Consider the following 20,728-nt stretch of genomic DNA (forward strand, 5'->3'; position numbering starts at 1 on the left):
GTGTATTCATTTCTAGAGAGATAAGGAAGGCCGGCTGCGTACACGCCTAGGTGCATCTTGTAGAGCTAACCTCCCCAAATGTGGTGGTGCTTCTGAGAGTCCTGCAAAGCAGCCTGGTCAGACTCTTCCATCTTTGGGCATGCTGACAGACAGAGGCTTGTCAGAGAGCAGTCTTGTAAAAGGTTCCTGTAAGGTGATGAGAGTGGTCTGGCCACAAGTTTCTGAGAACTCTGAAATCCCAGCACCATGAAGTTGCTTGGGGCCATCAGTCCCCTTTTCTACTCCATAGCTTAGAATTCCCAATTGGTCCTTTTCCTTTTGCCTTTACACTGAATTTCTCAATGATGAATATCTTTCAAATACATTTTCTTACAAGTTTTGAAAGATAAGCATTTGCATGTGGTTATATATTTCATTTACATTTTGGGATGCCAAGCCATTTCATTTTAGATATTGGATGCTGGATTCTATTTTAAGTATTTCATATATTCTCACATGCCTCATATTAATGGATGACATGGACAAGTTTGCATAGCCATCCCAACCTGCCAGTTGTCTCCAGAGGAGTATAACCGATAGAAAGTAATATATGCATCTGCATTGGAACTTGACTTAATAAACTACTAAGTGAAATGGAATATACCACATTTGATTTCATTATCTGATGATGTTGGTGATGTCTCTTGATACACTTTTAGAGTAATTGGACCTTAGCTTTTTAGATACCAACTTCTTTGATTTTAACCTATTTCTTTTAAAAATAAGTAATTTTTCTTCATAGAACACTATCATTTTTAACTTCTAAATAAGTATTTTAAAGTGTTATCTTGGAGATTTATTGTAAAAAAAAAAAAATGTTTCATTAAACCAAAACTCACAAATGTTACTGTACAGCAAGAATTTTCAGGATCATTTTTCATTTTGTCTCATTCTCCTACTCAGTTACTTAGAGTAACTACTTCTTTATGGGTTAAACATAAATTTCTTGGCCAGAATTTTGGACTTGTCTCTGTCCAACCCAAGTTTGCTCACTACCGTCACATAATACCTTCTTGACAGTCATTCCTTATTAATAACTCTAATACCTTATATTCCTCAGAACTTGTCAAGCAAATCAGACTTAATGAGTGCTATTTTAAGATACTAAAGAATACAAAAAAAGGCAGTTTACCCCTGTTACTTTCAATTATTGTTTTACTATTTTTTGCTTAATTTCTATTTTTTTTCACGTTTATCATGTCTCTGTAGGTAAAGTGGGCAGAAACCATTTCCCACTTTTTATTTCCCACTATAAGCCCTGTCTGAATAAAGTTAATACACAAGCCTATGGTCAGATACTTTTTTAATAAACAAAAATAGTATGGGGACATGATTCCAAACGTTTATTGAAAGTAGGCAATATAATTCATTGTCATTCATCAAACATTACCTTAATCCCTTATATATATAAATACTGAGAATACAAAATGAGTAAAACATACTTCTTTACAGAGCTCATAATTTATGGAAACATGGCCCATGAAACGGCTACAATACAAACTGGTAAAAGATATATTCTGAACTTTATATAACAGTCGCTATAGAAAGAAACAAAACCTAACTCAGCTGTCAGTTGTGGTTCCAGTCAAGCAGGCAGTGCTGGTCCACAAAGTGGTGATTTCTGTTTGAAGCATGGAGTTACTAGGAGTTACTAGGTCAGACACATGGTGAAAGAGAATAGCCACACCATTTAGACATTTAGTTTGCTTGATAATCATGAGGCACAGTCTGACCAGGGTAGTGAGAAGTCCCTCAGCAAAATGCCATTTATAATGTTTTGGTTTACTTTCAGTTTTTATCTCGATACAAAATTTAAGATGGTTAACAGAATGAACCAATGACTTATTTTTCCCAGTTTATGGACTTGATTCCATGGAACCATTTCATGTGTGAGTGGCATCTGCCATATATCTCCATTCCATCACTATCCCAGGATTATGTTCTTAACTCATCTGATCTCCCAAATCAGGAGCACTCGAGTTATGCCAAACCCCTCACTTAATCAGTCATCCTGTTTTGTAAACCATACTTTCAAATATTTCTCAAATACACTCAGAGGAACAGAGTGGGAACCTATTCAGGAATAGACATGAGTTAATACCAGACCTGAAGATTAAAAGTCAGAAGCCCTAAGTTCTAGACTTGCTTTTCCAGTTGTCTTGCTTTGTAAATTTAGGTTATAGGTCTGAAATCTTTTAATCTAAGACAATGGGTTTTTTGGTTGTTTTTAAGATTTCAATTATTTGTCAGAGAGAGAGAGAACATGTGAGTGAGCACAAGCTGGCTCCCTGCCGAGCAAGAAGCCCAATGCGGGACTTGATCCCAGGACTCTGGGATCATGACCTGAGCCGAAGGGAGGCACTTAATTGACTGAGCCACCCAGGCATTCCACCACAACCCCCCCCCCCTTTTTTAAAGATTTTATTTCTTTGTTTGTCAGAGAGAGTAAGACAATGTTAAAAAGAAACACAAAACCATACCAAAATTAAGAGAAACCATCTTTTTAAATACCTTTTTTTTTTTTTTTTGCCAATTTGGCTCTACTAGTTGATTTCTAAAGGGTTTAGTAGTTACTCATCCACAGTTTAATTGTTTTGTCATTTCCTAATGCTGCTGATGCAATGATGTTTTCTGTAGGATGACAAGCTGCTGAGATTACAACATCTGTATGACCTTGTAATTTCTGTACAATTTCTTTAGTCTGAAGGTTCCAAATGTAAACCAGATTATCTTCTGATCCAGACACAATCCATTTTCCACCAGTAACTGAAAAATTGGCAAATATGCAGTATTTCTCATTCTTATGACCAGTGTATGTTTTCAGACATCGACCTCTGCTATAATCCCACAGTTTAAGGGTATTGTCCAAAGTTGCAATTAGAAGATATCTTCCGTTTGGAGAAAATTTTACAAAAGAGATAGGAGGGTTATCATCATCAACAAGTGTTTTTAAACACTGACCTGATGCAGCATCCCAAATTCTACAGACACCATCATAGCTACCTGACACAATCAAAGACCCACTACAATTAAAATGAACAGCAGAAACTGGGTCAGAATGAGCAGACAAAGTCTTAAGGCACTTTCCTGTTTTCACCTCCCATATTTTCACACTCTCATCAAAAGATCCTGAAATGATGAGATTGGATGGTGGATTGAAATTACAGCAAAAAACATAATTACTATGCCCCTTCAGCGTTTTCAAACATTTTCCAGATCTCACATCCCAGATCTTTAGCGTCTTATCATCTGAGGCAGAAACAAGACGACTGGAGTCTGATGACCAGGCAACATCTGATATTTCCAGATCGTGACCATGAAGTGTTTTCTCATACTTTCCATCATAGGCTCCCCAAATTATAATTACTTTGTCAGCAGAAGAACTTGCTAGCCATTCTCCATTAGGACTAAACTTAACCGATGATACTGCTTCCGTATGTCCCACGAGAGTAAATTTAAGAGCATAGTTTGGTTTTTCAGACATTTGCTTGTTCGGGTTGGCTGATGAGGGAAGGCCCAACTCCGCTGGTCTAGCATCTCCTGCCTCCTTTGTCCCCATGGTTCTGAAGCTCCCAAGTCAGTAGGTTAGGTAAGCGTCCGGCCCTGAATCAGGAAGCTCGATATTCTTTCTGCCCAGCAAAATGAAGATAAAAACATCAGCCTCAAAAATTAATAGCCTTTTAGTGATTATAATTTCCGAACTGTCTTTAAACTTCTCTATACAATGATTCAGCCGAACGGCTTGGACCTCTTTTTCCTCACTTCCTCCTTTGTAAACAAATACTTGATAAAAACATTAAAAGGGTCCAATGCGCTGTCGGCAAGTGAGGTATGTTCTGGGTATTTTGTGAACGTATAAAGCCGTGCAAAGTGAACAGAGGCGTGGGTGACCTACAGGAAGTATTTTCTCACCTCCCCTCCCCCTACCCCGAAACGTTTAGAACACTAAGCAAGCCTACCATAAGTCAGAGAGACTTTCGGTACTTGAGCATGAATGAATCACCGGCTTAAACAAACGATTTCAGAAGGTTAAAAAAAAATAATAACGACAAACAAAAAAACCTGCGTAAGCATCATGAACTGTGGCCCGGGGGCCGGTGGGCTGCAGTCGGCGGATAAACACTGGAGCACACGTCCGCGTCAATCCAACCCAGCCGGCAGGACAGCGGAGCGCAGGGGCACGCCAACTTCGAGCTGAGATGACCAATGGGAGAGGTCGGCCTGCGCTTGCGCAAAGGAAGGTGCTGGCGTTCCTTCCGGTCTTCTTCGCCGGAGGCTGCCGCACGCAAACGCAAGACTTCCTTGTTTGGCCTGTGGGTAGGTTGACTGGTCTTATCCCAGACCTGACTGACTAGCGTCAGTAGCAGTGAATGTTTCAAAGAACGTTCATTTCTTTTTGGAAGCCGTGTCACAAGAAATAACTGAATTTTCCGATTCCGTTAGTGGAAAGTTAGCTCACATTTGGCACTAGCTAGTCGTCGAGTCCCCCTCCCCAGGCGCGGGTGACTGAGCATCGGCTTCACGGGCGGCTTCTGCTCCTCTCCACTCTTGTGGTACAGAGCTGGTGGCGTGTACTTGAGATTGCAGATAGGCAAGGGGCAGCTTGACTGAATTTATGCCCAGATTGTAAAGCTTCTGGTTTAAAAGTTTGGGGTAAACATTTCGGGAAGGAATGTGTTGTGGGCCTCCAGAAGCCAGTGCTTAGGACGTGGTAGTGCCGGGGAAACGAGCAAACGTTTGTTTTGGCATTTCCTTGCGCTTCCTTAAACTTTTTAAGAGAACAGGTCAAATCTGCATAGGTGCTTGAGACCGAAAAAGAGAAGTTGGTGGGACGTGGTTGAGAAATACGTAAAGTTATCTCGTAATTGGCTGTAGAGAGTCTGAAGTTTTAAGACCTGTTTAATGGCCCTGAGAGTGCTATGTAAAGATGTATGCTTTTCAAATATTAAGTTACGGTCTTTAAACAAGAATAGGTTTACTGCGGTGTCTGGTTCAGTCCCTAGAGCATGCAACTCTTGATCTCCGAGTATCGATTTCAAGCCCACCGTGGGCGAAGAGCTAACTTTAAAAAAAAAAAAAAAAAAAAGTTTACCAAAAACATTGGAAGCCTGATGAATTTCTTCTTACCTGTAATTGCTCAATAAAGAGTGCTCAAGAATGTTGTTGTTTACAAGGTTTCCCCTTTCGCTGAGCTAAAGTCTAGAGGCAAGTATCTCTCTCTTTTTTTTTTTCCTTTTTAACGTAAGCTCAAGAGTTAACGTGCTATACCACTTAGCCAGCCAAGCGCCCCGCCGCAAGTATCTCTTAATGATGTTTTCTGTTAGCCAGCAGTTAAAAGCATTGGGGAACGAATTCTCTTAGCCTATATTTATTAGGGATAATTGAAAGTCTGGCCTTTAAATGAGGCACAACGACATAATTAAATCACCTATAACAATCGTATAATAGTATAACCTCATTACCTTAAGACCCTACTACTCGAGTTTGGAATTTGGACAGGAATTGGACAAAAGCTTCAGTCTTAGGTAGTGCAAATTAACGGTGTAATAACGAGATGCTGGAAGTAGGAAGAGGATCTTTTAAGTGGTTTGGAACATCCATTTATATACATTAAATTAGGATTCTTCTTAGATCTTTTTTAAGGCAAGGCCACCATGGACCTTTCCCTCTAACATTTGAAAAAGAACTTTTCCCTTTTATGTATCTCAAAGGTCAGTTGTTAGTAAACTCTGCCATTTCCCTCTCCTTTCTTCTTGTTAGCCTGAATTGGTATGATTTTTACTAGGAAGCTTAGAAACACTCTAAAATTCTACATCAGTTGAGACTATTTTCATTTTTATTGACTATTAAAAAATAGGGGCGCCTGGGTTGGCTCAGTGGGTTAAAGCCTCTGCCTTTGGCTCAGGTCATGATCCCAGAGTCCTGGGATGGAGCCCTGCATCGGGCTCTCTGCTCAGCAGGGAGCCTGCTTCCCTGCCTACTTGTCACCTTTTCTGTCAAATAAATAAATAAAATCTTTAAAAAGAAAAATGAAAGTGCTATAGAGAACAAAGTGTAGGCTTTGTTTCAAAGATTTTAATTTGTATTTTTCCAATAACTGTTCTATACAGGAGAGTAAAGGAAATTAGACAATTTGTGACGTGAGGGCTAGGACGGGGTGTTGGTGCTGGGGTATGTTTTAGTAACCCACTAGAAATATCACACGAATGAGAAGAACAGTCAAGAATGTCTTGGTAGGTGGCACTTGGCTGGCTCAGTCAGTACAGCATGCCACTCTTTTTTTTTTTTTAAGATTTTATTTACTTATTTGACAGAGAGAGATCACAAGTAGGCAGAGAGGCAGGCAGAGAGAGAGAAAGAGAGAGAGAGAGAGAGAGAGGAGGAAGCAGGCTTCCTGCTGAGCAGAGAGCCCGATGCGGGGCTTGATCCCAGGACCCTGAGATCATGACCTGAGCCGAAGGCAGCGGCTTAACCCACTGAGCCACCCAGGCGCCCCCAGCATGCCACTCTTGATCTAAGAATGGTGAGCTCAAGCCCACATTAGGGGTAGAGTTTACTTTACCAAAAAAAAAAAAAAGTGTTGATAGGAATAACTAAAAATTTTTCTCCAGATTTTCCCAGAATGTGAAGAAATTTCCACTATTAAAATCCATTTCTAGATGTCAGAATTTTTTGTTTACAAATAGCATCAGGAATTTGTGTAAAGAAATTAAAGCTCTGAATATAAAATCTTTTTATCATGTTCTAATATGTAGTCCTGATACTGTAGTCCTTATAAATTGGGCCTAAGAATTTTGTGGCATAGGTCCTTGGGAGGAGGGGAGCATCAGCAATGTGGAGTGCATAGGAGTAGGAAATACTGGTATGAGTAAACCTAAAGTGGCAGAAACCATAATTAGAGCTTTGCATTTGCTGCTGTCAAGCAGAGTTCCTCACACGGTCCTGTTTTTAACTATTTCTATTTTTGCTGTTCCTAATCTTCACCAGATAGGTGATTTGGAAGTTTCCCTCTCTGTAGAAACCAATTTGTTTTCTTTAGATTTCCCACAAAACTTTTAGAACTTAAAGTCTCAATGGTTGAAAGGTTTATTTCCCTTCCCCTCAGTCAAGTCTGCAGATATTATAAATAGAAATGCCACAAGTTTAGGTCATTTTGGTTTTTAATAATTTTTTTTTTTGTAATGTATGTCAGGACTGAGATTAAGTCCTATTTTAAGGACTGTCTTGACTGACTCCTTTCATTGCAATTTCAGTTACCAAATCCAGTTCTCAAAAATCAAGCACAACAGAATGATGTATAGTTGCTTAGGACCATTAGCAATTTAAATCTATATAAATCTAGTTGGACTAAATACGGAGTGGTGCAGAATTTATCTAAACTGAGACCTTTCTAAAGTGAAGGGGAGACACTAAAATAATCAGCTGATGTTAATTGATCTAAAACCGGGGACTATACCTAGCAAACCAGTATAATCACTGACTTTTGGAGGCCTCTCCTCAAATCACAACTTAATTTTGGAAAATTCTACACTCTCTATATGGTGATAACCCTGTGCTCTTTCCCCACCACTGTAGTCTCCTGGGTTTCTATTTTCTCCTCACCCAACACTAAATAATGCTAGGCACAAGTGGTTTAGATAAGGCAGTGATCCAAACTGTGGATGTCCATGGGCTTCCTCAGGTGAAATGGGTATATAAAGGAATTTAGAGAGTAATTCTATTCTCTGGAGAAACATTCAAGATCACAGATAGGACCATATATTGACTTTAAAATCCAAAAAAAAAAAAAGACTTTTTCAAATTGGCAAATGAAAAAAAGGGCAACAGTCATCTATGCTAGCTTTAATAAATTTGTAAACTCAGCCATTCTGTACTATAGATAGCAGTGTAGTCTGCAGGAACTAATTCTATTTTAAGATTCTCTTTTCAGAAAAAGTACCTGGCCAGTAGAATCAGCAATACATACAATAGTAAAAATGTTTAAAAAAAAAAAAAAAAGAAAGAAAAGAAAAAGAAAGGAAAACACACCCTATTTAATAGCCTAAGGCAACCACTGCTTCCGCATAAGTTGGATATAATTGACAAAGTTGTTTTTCTTAACTTTAGAATAGGTCAGAAGAGATTAATGTGCTATTTTTGATAATACAAACACATGGGGTTGATTATGTAAGTTATCCTGTAAAATATATCCATAACTTTTCACAGAAGGCGTAAGGTTTTTTGTTTTTATATAATGAATTGCTATGACAGTGTCTTGCTTTTGTAAACTAAAGGTCAAATTAATGTCCTCCTGAAAGATAACCACATATAAAACATAAGTTGAGACACTAAGTCTAAGAGCTGTTAATTTCTGGCTTCAAACAGCAGCATAAAAGAATTCCTTTGAATTGTCTTTTGTAACCAAGTACCCTTTACTAATATCACATCGATGCATATTCCTTCAGTCATTTAGTATTTATTGAATAGTCTACTATGTGCAAGGCACTCACCCATGGCCTGACAGACCACATTCAAGTACAAAGAATCATCAGATCCATTCCAAATCAAAGCGTAAGAACACTTTGAACAACAACATAGAGTGGTCATAATGATGAAGTAAGCAGAACATACTCAACATACATTAAAAGGTGATCTTTCTAACTTTTGATATTCCTGGGGACAGTACTCCTTTAGGAAGTCAGCTGTGTTAAATTCACGTCCATGGATGGCACTGCTTTCTAAGGCAGAATTCTTCATTCCAAAGCCTTTCTTTCACTTTGTCAGTACCTTCTACATTTGAGTTTGTTGAATGGAAACATGTTTACCCATTACGCTACTAAACTCAAAATCTATCATTTGCATATATATTTTTTTGACTTCTGTTGTTTTGTCAGGTTATATACAGAATTTTAGCACCACAGAAGGGAAAAAGAAGTTTGGGCTGAGAAGCTCTACTTTACCAAATTATGTAACCTAAAAGCAACTTCATACCTTAGTTATTTTAAGGGTGCTCTTGAGAAAGAGCCAGAAAGACTGGTCTGACAAAAAGCTGAACCAGCTCTGGCTGTTGTGTAAGTCTAGTTCTGGGAGTTCCTGGCCCAGAACACCACCTCCACCATGACTGCTGCTTTCTTCCAGACACAAACTGCATAGCTCTGTCCCACCACTAGACAGTGTCTGAGGTTATGACCTTGGGGCAAAGGAAACTCTCTTAAGTCTTGACTCTGTCACCTGTAGTGACAGTTATCCACCTCAAAGGCAGCTGGAGGATTAAAAGAGAAAAAATGGAAGCCCTTACCCAGGCACCTGGCAGAAAGACTAGATGCCTTTTTGACCTATGGCAATCTACCCATAATCTTTTCTTCTTGCCCCACACTTCCAAATTTTATACCCAGTAGCAATTTGATATTGTTAAAATTAGCATATATTTGCTTTATACTTCATGACACATTTTTGTGATGTCCTGGTACTCACTGCTATTACCTATCCTTTTCTGAAATAAAGCGTATTACAGAATACTCTCAACGTTAGCGTAGACTTATGGTACTGGTGTCCCATCTGGCCTTCCATTAGTTGAACTTGAAAAAATAAATTTTTTTTTTTTTTTTAAAGGAATCTCTATTCCCAACATGGGGCTCAAACTCATGACCCTAAGATCAAGAGTTGCATGCTATACTGACTGAGCCAGCCAAGCACCCCATGAGAAAGCAATTTTTTTTTTTTTGTCAATCTTTTTCATTTTTAAATTGTTTTTAAAGTAAGATAACTTTTGAGTAGGCGCCACACCCAGCGTGGGACTGGAACTCAGGCCCTGAGATCAGGAGTCACATGCTCTACCCACTGACCCTCCAGGTGCCTGATAAAAACTTTAACTTTTGATAGAGAAATGTAGCCAAAAATATTTCCCAGGTTGGCAGATACGTACTTACTCTTCTCACCTAACAACAGATGAAAGTGACTGTTAGTTTCAGGTAGCAAAAAATTCAGATTCGAGACTTCATATATAGATAAGTACACCTGTTTCTCAAATGAGCAAATTTTGGAATGTAGGAGGTAGAACATAGTATATAAATATGAAAAGCAAACAATGCCCCTTTCTAAAAGTGGATCCCTTTTCTTCACTGAAAAATTCTTACACATCAAGATTTCATATATATATATATATATATATATATGTATATATATACACACACACACACACACACACACACACACACATATGTGTGTATATATGTATCCACAAGCCCTAAAACAACATGCAATGACTTGCCTACTGATAGAAAAAATGTCACAAAACTAATCAAGCAAGAAAGAAAAATCTTTCAACTTGAGGAAAACCCTTTTATAATGCAAATTATAATGCAAATTAATTGAGGGATTATAAATAAATGTTTGTTTAGCACTGGAAAGTAAATTCAAAGTTGCCTGTGAGTGGCCACATAAAACAGGATTTAACTGACAAAATTTGGTTTCTAAAATATGTTACATACTTTTTTCCTCAGGCAAACTCAGCAACAATCTGGAATAATAATTCAAATTTACTATGGGGTAATTGTCATTGCTTGTATTTGTGACAATATGAAAAAATGGCTCAGAGCCCATTTAGCTTTATCTGGCACAAGACAATCCTAGGGCAGTAATTTTCAAAAACAGTGTAGCTGACAAAGGTTTAAAAAGGCGCCCTACGTAGTGACAAGAAGATGAGTTAAAATGTTCCACAGAAAACTCTCTCCTTAATCTCTTTTCTGGTATTTCTCAATCTAACCATATCTACCCTGCTGGTCCTTCAAATACAGGGTGCCTTTATATCCTAAATGCTTTCAGTGCCTTTTTTCCTCCACGTAAGTTTTCATTTCAAAGAATATACTTTGAAAATGTGGAGGAGGAAAAAGGGAGGGGGGTGGATAATCAAGCTACTTTCCCCCCAGATTAGTATATATTGCAGAAGAGTTTTCTTGTGTTGAAATTAACACAGTTCTGTAATAGGTAACATCTTAGTGATAGGGTTTCAATAAATGCAGTGTAAATTAATAGAATCTGCCAGCCAGAGAACTAAAATTAGGACTCAGTTACCTCCTAAAGTCTCATTTCTGTAAACAAAAGGGCTGCTTTATCAGTTCAAACTGTTATGCTGGGATTTAACTTTCAGTTAATTCCAATTTTTATATTAAGAATATTTTATTGCAAAAAAATTTAGCTAATCTCTCATGAACTTCCAGGACAGGAACAAGATAAATTCCTGTTTTCAACAGAAAACAGACCAAAATAGTTAAATGGACTTTAATGCATTCACTGAGACACCTGCAAATGCAAAACTCCCGATGTACACTATTCTTACTAACCCAGGGAAACAACTTTGTGTGCTTTATCCTTTTTCCATTCAAATTGGTTTACCAAAAATGAATTGAAATTTTTAAAATTATCCAGCAGAAGGTACATAATTTAAAACATCCTAGAGAAATGATGTGTTACCAGTGATGTACAGGTTAAAAAAACTCAGCCACAAGAAAAATCAAAGCTAAAAACAAGATTTTTACTATGAATCAGTGCTTCTATTACCCTTCTGAAAGAAGTTATATTTTAATGTGATGTAAAGGCAAAATTTAAAGTCTTTCTTTAAATTAACCACCTAATTTGTCCCTAAAATTACAAAGAATCAAAGTCTTTTACAGGTCAAGTGCAGTAAACTAAAATGTCCTTTCAGCACAAAGCAGCACTAGAAAAAGTTATAGATGGGAGTTGACTAGTTTTGCCGTGGCTGCTCCATCAGTAACAGGCAGACGGTATCCATCCAGAGCACAGACACAACTACAGACTAGATGCGAAGAATGCGTCACACACTTGGCTGATAAACGTCCTTTGTCTTTGTATCTTTCTACTTTGAATGAAGTGGACTTTTTTAAAGTTTAAATCAGGTCACCTAAGTTGGCTGTTTAAATAACAACATGATGAGGTATGAAAGCTCTGAATATCCCTAACATTCAGCAGGATTTACCAGAGATGCATAATAACCTGTCAGGGGAACTTCCAAATAGTTACATTTTGGGGTTATAATGAATTCTAGAAGAGGACAAGATTAAAGAGGCTTAAAAGGATATTTCTCTGAAACAGAAGTGAGCAACTTTTCCTTCAGAATTCATTTTGAACAGCATATCAACAAAAAAATCTTCTCTGATAGTGTGTCCCAACATTGAGCCAAGATGGCCAACTAGCACCAAGAAGTCGTACTGAACTCAGTTGCAGTTCTCTTGGCAATTAAGCTTATATTTTCATTCCAGTCCAAGCACAAATGTGGATCACTGAAGACAGTACTGGAAGCGCCATTTGCAGATACATTGCAGTTATCATTAAATGAGCCAGAAGGTAGAAACTTTTCATTTTATGGGGGGACTTCACTGGGCAGTGCTAGTAGATGAAATGATTAGGGAACAATGAGGTTATTTAAAAAAAAAAAAAAAAAAATCCCTGCCCTTATTTGGGTTGAACAGGTCATGTTGAGAAGATGATTATTTGTTTAAGAAAGGATGCTACATTAAAAGGATCATGTGTGTAGCATGAATACATTAGAATCAAGCTGCACTGGGCTATGAAAAAAGGTTTCCCTAAGTAACCTTTAAAAGTATGTGTTATCTGCCAGTCACAGTGGGGAAAAGCACCTAGGGTGAACTCCAATTTAATGAGGACCTTGATCAGGACCACAAAGCCTGAAACATTTGTTTTAATGCAGAAACACAGCCTCTAGTCACACTGGTTGAGTCTGGGGAAATTGGAGGGATTTTTTGTTTTTGTTTTTTACCTTTTTACTGAATTACAGGATATTGTTTTGATTACTAAGGATTCTAAATCTTCATACCAGCATTAAAACTGAACCACTTCCAAATCCTAAGACACATAAGACCAAAGAGAAGCAATAGCCATACAAATTAATGTGCCCCTCTCCTTTCTGCTCTAAGGGAATCTTCAAACCAGTATCACATTTAAGAGTCAAAGTGTTAATTCTTCAGCATTCCTGACAACTAGAAAGCACATTCACTGAAGGCTGAAGGTGAGGGAGCGGATGGTTTAACTTTAATATCTGTGAAGAATGGCGCCAATAGAGGAAAGAAAACCATCCAGTCTCAGTAAGGATTAATGCAAATTTGGCTAGAAAAGCCACCAGGTAATCCAAGGGTTCACTGTGGAAGAACTCACGAGAAGTACTCTGAAGTGTACACAACAGGTCTAAACATCTCCCCTTGTTGCAAGTAGTTGTGTGAGATTCAAGATAAAGGTTTAGTCTCATCTTTTAATATCAGTGTTTTTCCCCACTTTAAAGGGAATGAGGAGGAGTCCTCTTTTTCCCCCACAAAGACAGGGAGCCACATTAATATGTGTATAATCCCATGACTCTTATAATATATAAGTGCGGATCTCCAAAGCCTAGGGATTTTCCGTGAGTGGGCCGTTCTGGTTACCCTTTTTATTAGAAGGGTATTCCACCACAGAGAGCCAGAGGTTTTCCAGATGTGTGTAAGAGAGCAGGTGCGCAAGGCAAGCAAATGAGCGCAAACAGTATTATGGAAAACATTTGAGAAGTTAGCTCCATGAGGACTGTGGGCTCCACAAGAGGACTTGACTGGGTAGCCTGGTCTGACACAGGAACATGAAAGCAGAGTATTGCTTCAAAGCTGGAAACCTTCCATAGGAGCCTCACACTGCTGGAAGATGTACTGCTGCTGACTAAGGTCAACCTGGGGCGCAATGCTGCTGTCCTCATCCTCGGTCCCAAAGTAATGCTCGATAAGATCAAAGGCCTTCTGGTAGATCTCCTGGTTTTCATGACTCTGTAAGAATTCAATTTTATCCAGACCTAGAATGAAGAATAAAGAAGAATCTGTGTCTGTGTACATACATATTTTTTGTATGTATCTGTTGGAAATGCCAATGAAACTGTATTTTGCCATGCCTCCTTATTGTAAAGGAAGATTTTCTTCTCTATATCTTGTGAGTATTTTGTAACAGCATAGAAAGTGTCAATGGGATTATATCTGAATGCTCGTATTACAAAATGACATCTTAAACAATGCAAGCAACAATCAGTCCCCAGAAGCAGCAATTTCTCTAACAGTCTTCACACATCATCCAGTGGCTAAGGCCAGTAGCAGAAGTGTTCCTTTTGACCTGTATCTATGACCTAATTAATTCTTGGCTCTAATCCTAAGTTCTGAGCTATCCAATATGTCAACAAATGTATATAATAACCTTAAAATAGGGACGCCTGGGTGGCTCAGTGGGTTAAGCCGCTGCCTTCGGCTCAGGTCATGATCCCAGCGTCCTGGGATCGAGTCCCACATCGGGCTCCTTGCTCAGCAGGAAGCCTGCTTCTCCCTCTGCCTCTGCCTGCCACTCTATCTGCTTGTGCTCTCTCTCTCTCTCTGACAAATAAATAAATAAAATCTTTAAAAAAAAAAAAAAAAAAAAAACCTTAAAATAGCCAGAGTCAATTTCTACTGCTTAAACTAAGAAGTCCAACTAGAACAACTAGCCAACATATTCCCTTTACTAAGTTTAAGCCCGTCTGAGCTAGGTTTTTCTTTTACTTAAGTAAGCAGCCATAAGCAACCTAATCACTATAGCCATACTGGAAATAAATGTTAATATTGCTCAAAGAAAAAAATACATATTCATACACATCGCCATGTTAAAATATATATACTTCAAAAAACTAACAAGTTATTTCTGTGGAGAAATATCTCCAGGTAGAGGAACTGTAAGGTTTTTTTTTAATGGTAATTTGTTAAAATCACTTTGATACAATCAGTTCTGTATTATCTGATAAACGGGAAGACAAACATACACTATGATCCCTAATTCCAACTTTAGGAATAAACAAACTCTAGAGTAGTGGTTTTCAACCCTAGGTGTTAAAATCACTTAGGGAACTAAAACGTACATAAGTAAACAAGTAACCAAGTTAACACTGAGACTGGAAGAATGAAGAAACCAAAAGGCAAATAGTGACTCTTCAAAATGAGACCTCTAAACCTTACAAGAGAAAAGGAGTAGAATCCGGCATCATCTACAGTAGATGCAGATGTTCTTGAGGCTCAGATGGACTAGTAAGAATATAAGAGCACCCACAAGGGCAAGCAGAGTCTAGGAACTGGGAATATCCTTTAAAGCTCAGTGTAAAAATGGCTAAACTGAAGGGTACTCACTTCTCTGTACAATTAATGCATATTCTTTTCTAATCATTCTACCTACTAAATGTTATTATTCATAAGAGAATAAATTTTTCATATGAGTTTGTGCTCATGGACAGATACGGACAAGTCAGAAAACCAAGAAGAAAAATATAATTTCAGACATCTACTAAACACTCTATCTTACCATATGCTTCTTCAATCAAAGCACAGTAAGGGTTAATGCCAGTGCCGTTCCTTTTGGCTTCTTGTTCTCCAAGCCTCAGGATATTTTCCAAGCCATTCAGGGCAACCTGTACAATCTTAGAGTCCATGACCGTGAGGAGATCACAAAGTGGCTTGATACAACCAAGTTCTACGAGGTACCTAAATTAATACAAAGAACAATTTAGTCAAACAAAGCATTCAATTTCATAAAACTTCCATGAAGTAAGTGGGTCATCCTCAAACTGGAGAGATAAAAATAAGCATCCATTCAACCATATAGGCCACATCTTACCACAAAGCTACAAATAAATGAAACAAAACCAATTCTCTAACACCATCTCCATGTTCCCCCTCCACAATTACTGGATTCCAAGAAACTGAATACCCTCTTACTCTGAATATGAGCAACTCATCAAAACAGTATACTTCTGACTAATTTCATCTTTGTTTCTGTAGAACCACACCTCTGAAACAGGGGCTAAAGGCACCACAGGCCCAACAGGCCAATTCTATTTTGTACAAAGATCTCTTAAAACTCCAAGAAAACAAATAACTCAATTTAAAAATGGGCAAAGGATATGAACATACATTTGACCAAAGATCTGATGGCAAATTAAATATGAAAAGATGCTCAACATCATTAATAAATGTCATCAGGGGACTGCAAATTAAAACAGTGATACCACATCTATTAAAATGGCTAAAATGCAAAACAATGGACAATACCAAATGCTGGCAAGAATGAGGGGCAACAGGAACTCTCATTTTCTTGCTGGTGGGAATGTGACATGGGATAATCACTTTTGAAGACAGCTTGGCAGTTTTTTTTACAAAGCTTTCTGTATAATCCAGCAATCATACTGTGGACACTCACCCAATTGAGATGAAAACTTAGGTCCACACCAAAACCTATACACAGATATTTATAACAGATTTATTTGTAACTGCCAAAAAACCAGAAGCAACCAAGATGTTCTTAAACAGGCTAATGGATAAACTGTAGTATATCCAGACAATGGACTATTAGTCAGTGATAAAAAGAAATGCACTATCAAGCCATGAAAAGACATAAAAGAAAACTTAAGGAATGCTAAGTGTATGAAGGAGCAGTCTGAAAAGACTCCACACTATATGATTCCAAACACATGACATTCTGGAAAAGACAAACTTTTATAAAGACAATAAAAAGTGGGGTCCCTGGGTGGCTCAGCTGGTTAAACATCTGACTCTTGATTTCAGCTCAGTCCTGTGCCGGCTCCACCCTTGGCATGGAACCTGCTTAAGATTTTTTCTCTGCCTCACCCCCTGCCCCTCTCCCTTAAAAAAAAAAAAAAAAAAGTATAGTGGTTGCCAGAAATAATGAGCTGTGGGGGTAGAGGACTAGTGAGAAATAGATGAAGCTGATGGAATCATACTGTAGAACTTTTTTTTTTTTTTTTTTTAAAGTAGAACTATTCTGGGGCGCCTGGGTGGTTCAGTGGGTTAAGCCTCTGCCTTCTGCTCGGGTCATGATCCCAGAGTTCTGGGATCGAGCCCCGAGTCGGGCTCTCTGCTCAGCAGGGAGCTTGCTTCCTCCTCTCTCTCTGCCTGCTTGTCTGCCTACTTGTGATCTCTGTCTGTCAAATAAATAAATAAATAAATCTTTTTTTTTTTTTTTAAAGTATAGTAGAACTATTCTGTAGAATGCTACAACGGTCCTATTTCTACCATTCCAATACCTATAGAATTACACAACACAAAAACTGTATACAACACAAAAAGTTTGCAGCTCTCATCATGATCTCAGGATCCTGGGATCAAGCCCTGCATCAAGCTCTGCACTCAGTGGGGCATCTGCTTCTCTGCCCCTCTCTACCTTCTGCCCCTCCCCTTACTCGCACTCACTCTCTCTCTCACATAAATAAATCTTAAAAAAAAAAAAAAAAAAAACCAAGCCTATTTTACGATTATAAATGTTAGTTACAGATTTAAAAAACAGAAAAGCATAAAGAAAAAGTACACAGAGATTAACCACCACTATTATATCCTACTATTGCTTCCTCTGTGTCCTAATTAAATACACCTACCATTTTCCCTAGTTACCTTGGACTTTTCCTTTTCCTTGCTACTTAAAGCCTGCCAGCAAGTCCTACAGATCCTTCTTTCCTGTACTGAGACTCGTTATCTCATGCTACAACTATTACGTTAATCCTGGCCATACACTAACTACTGTAATGGCATCTTAATTGCTCTTTCCTCCTCCAAAATATTATGTTCTTCATATTACTCTCAAGGCTAAAGACACTGAGTCTTCCCAATACTCAAGTCGAAGGCCTTCTGGGGCGCCTGGCTGGCTCAGCGGTTAAGCTTCTGCCTTCGGTTCAGATCATGATCCCAGGATTCTGGGACTGAGCCCCACATCAGGCTCACTGCTCAGCAGGAGGCCTGCTTTCCCTCTACTACTCCCCCTACTTGTGTTCCTGCTCTCGGTCTCTCTCTGTCAAATAAATAAATAAAAATCTTAAAAAGAAAAAAAAAAAAAAAAAAAGACTAAGGCCTTCATCCCAGTTTCCAAAGACCATCAATTACTTAATTCCTCATCTTGCAAAAGAACAATTTATAGTAGGGTGCCTGGGTGGCCCAGTTGGTTGAGCATCTGCCTTCATTTCTGGTCATGATCTCAGGGCCCTGGGAAAAAGCCCCACGATGCGCTCTCCACTCAGCAGGGCATCTGCTTGTCCCTGTCCCTCTCCCTCTGTGATAGCTCTCTCTCTCAAATAAATAAAATCTTTTTTAAAAAAAATTCTTTTTTTTAAAAAGCTTTAAATCTTTAGGCTAAATATAATCAAATGCTAATCTACAGGTTCTTAAGAATGACATTTATTCTTTATATTTAACCTAAAATTATACTTAACCTAAAATTATGAATATTGCCTAAGTTACTCTAGTTGGTTCTTGCATCTAAGTCTTGTCTACTCAATAAGAATAAGCAAATCCACACAGATGTCTTTTATCACTGATAAAGTCAGTTTATTTTCTATAATTTGGACTGTAATTTTTTGTAATATTTTTCAAGATAACTCTTCATCTGGTTAAGAAGAAACTGCTAGGAGATTGATAATGAACTTCATTAATATAAACAGCTATGCTGAATTTTAAAAAGGAATAGTGAAGGAGCCTTTCTGTTCTTCTCTAACAAAGCAAAATACCCCTGAACACTTTCTGATGAAATCTACCACAGTATTTTAAAAATGTTTTAAAAATATGTGTATAGTTTAACCACTTCAGTTAAGAAACCATATTATAACTTCTACAGTACTTCTACTACCATCACTGGGATAAATGTCATTACCAGTGATGGCATAATCATAGTACCCCAGAACCAGAATCTTAGGAGGTTAAAAAAGACCTTAATCTCATACAAAATGCCTCTGAAGACCACTTAGTCTTCCTTGAAAACCTGTCCATGATGAACTTTACCAAAACAGCTATCTGCAGTGTTAATTTATTATTTTAGGTACACAGTTACCTTCTCTACCTAATCAACTTCTGAAATGTTAGGACTACCTTTTACATTCCTACAGAGACCTAAAAATTAGTATTGGTTAATTAGTACCAACACTTAACCCACAAAGCAACAATACAAGAAGCAGCTATATCGTTCTGATAGTACATATAAAGAAAGGGTTATAACTTCAATGTTCATTTAAAAGCACCTTCCCCTCATCTGAATTCCCCATAAAGAAAGTTAAGGCAGGCTAAGAAGAGTCTAAGTTCCATTTTTCTCTTCATCATTAATCTTTTAATTGAACAACTGAATGTCCATAATTTAACATTTAATAAGTATATGATGTTTTCTTTGAGGAACTGATTCCTGTCCATATTTATGCCTTCTCTAGCCATTAAGATTATAAACCACCCAAGGGGCCATTTAAGTCTCAAGCTGCTACAGCTCTCTCCCTTTACTGAACATTACAGGAATTTAGGATCCACTGACTCTAGTGAATATGGCATTTTATTCTCAGATATACCTCTCTTTCAAAGTGGATTGAAATCTATTAAGACATCTAAACTAAAATAGCAAAAGTTAAATACCAAAGTTGGACTCTAAGGACTCTACTAACCTTCTAGACTACCTAAGATTTTTCTGATCAAAAAGCTCCAGATTAGGCTAAAGCCACCCCATCAATACTTCTTTTCTCTCAAACCTCAACTGTGCCTTACTTCTATTATCCTGGAATTTATAGTAGGAATTATTTCAGCAGGAAGGAATGGGAGAAAAATTAAACACACATTTGAGTCTAGTTATGAAACTCAGAACAATCTTCTAAGAGGTTAGAACTGAGCATTCGTTAACTAGCAGACCTGATTTTTCCTTTAATTTGCAAGATGCTACCTAACTAGTACTTACTTGATCTGTTCAGCTGATCCTCCAGAAGTTGCATTTGTGATGGCCCAAGCTGCTTCTTTCCTTGTCCGAAACTCAGCAGTTTGTAATATACTAATGAGGGCTGGAAAAATGTTGGCATCTATCACAGTCTGAAATTAAATGCAAAGGGAAATTACAAATTTCAAAAATGTTCATGATGCTAATTATAACTTTATAGCTGGCTTCACTAATGACACCCCTCCCCCTGTTAAAAATTAACTGGAAGGAGTTTAAATTCGCTTACCCATAACCTTTCAACCATACTTGGTATCACTGGTAACACTCCCTGGAGTCTGGGATCTTATAATCTCTTAGTTTTTCCTTGAGTTCTTTTCTCTTTGATTGTCCTCTCTTGTTCCACCCACAGTAATAAATTATAAAAGTTCAATTTTCTGTTCCTCTGCTAGTCTCATTTCTTTCACAGCATCCAACTCTGACACGTGTATTGTAACCCTCCAGTCCTCACTTTTGGGTGCCCCAGCCCATGGTGGCCAACAGCTTGCTTTAGATCTGCTAACCACTTTAAACCTCATCCACCCTCTACATAAGGTCTCCTCTCAAACCTCTTTTTGTATTTACAAAGGCTCTTTTTGTATTTACTTATTCTAAATATTATCAGTCACTAAGTCTCCTTTACATTCTATATTTAAAACATCCGGATCCTATTCCAACCTACCACCTCCCACCCAGATTACCAGCAGAGCCTGTAGTTGGACAGAGTACTTTCACTCACTTCCCCCTCATATATGAATACTAAACCAATCTGCCTCATTTTTCTCCTAAGTTCAAAAACCTAAAATGGGTTTTGTATCATTTCCTCTACCAAGAAACTGAGAAATTCTACATGAGAGCCTGATAGTAGCAGGCAATCAACTATAGCTTAAACCACATCGTATGTACTGTTAATAGCTAC

The 20,728-nt window shown here is 38.0% G+C and overlaps 2 protein-coding genes across 3 annotated transcripts in view; both read right to left on the reverse strand.

Annotated features, from left to right (window-relative positions):
- Window positions 1–2,474: 2,474 nt before the first annotated feature.
- LOC111155071 (WD repeat domain 5B) lies at window positions 2,475–5,094 on the reverse strand. Its single transcript, XM_022515106.1, has 2 exons — window positions 3,999–5,094; window positions 2,475–3,668 (listed from the first exon to the last, which is right to left on the reverse strand). The coding sequence occupies exon 2, from the start codon at window positions 3,596–3,598 to the stop codon at window positions 2,603–2,605; it is 996 nt and encodes a 331-aa protein (XP_022370814.1). The 5' UTR covers window positions 3,599–3,668; window positions 3,999–5,094; the 3' UTR covers window positions 2,475–2,602.
- Window positions 5,095–11,282: 6,188 nt separating this feature from the next.
- The window catches only part of LOC111154985 (karyopherin subunit alpha 1), a 67,377-nt gene continuing 57,931 nt past the window's right edge, over window positions 11,283–20,728 (reverse strand). For both annotated transcript variants that reach the window (XM_022514956.1, XM_022514955.1), the window contains exons 12-14: window positions 19,798–19,925; window positions 15,388–15,566; window positions 11,283–13,867 (exon numbers count right to left, since the gene is read on the reverse strand). In XM_022514956.1, the coding sequence (XP_022370664.1) occupies window positions 13,680–13,867; window positions 15,388–15,566; window positions 19,798–19,925 (495 nt within the window). In that variant the 3' untranslated portion in view covers window positions 11,283–13,679. The remainder of the gene's footprint in view (window positions 13,868–15,387; window positions 15,567–19,797; window positions 19,926–20,728) is intronic.

This window comes from Enhydra lutris, unplaced genomic scaffold (assembly GCF_002288905.1).
Source record: "Enhydra lutris kenyoni isolate GAN:26980312 unplaced genomic scaffold, ASM228890v2 scaffoldscaffold39, whole genome shotgun sequence".
Taxonomy (NCBI): domain Eukaryota; kingdom Metazoa; phylum Chordata; class Mammalia; order Carnivora; family Mustelidae; genus Enhydra; species Enhydra lutris.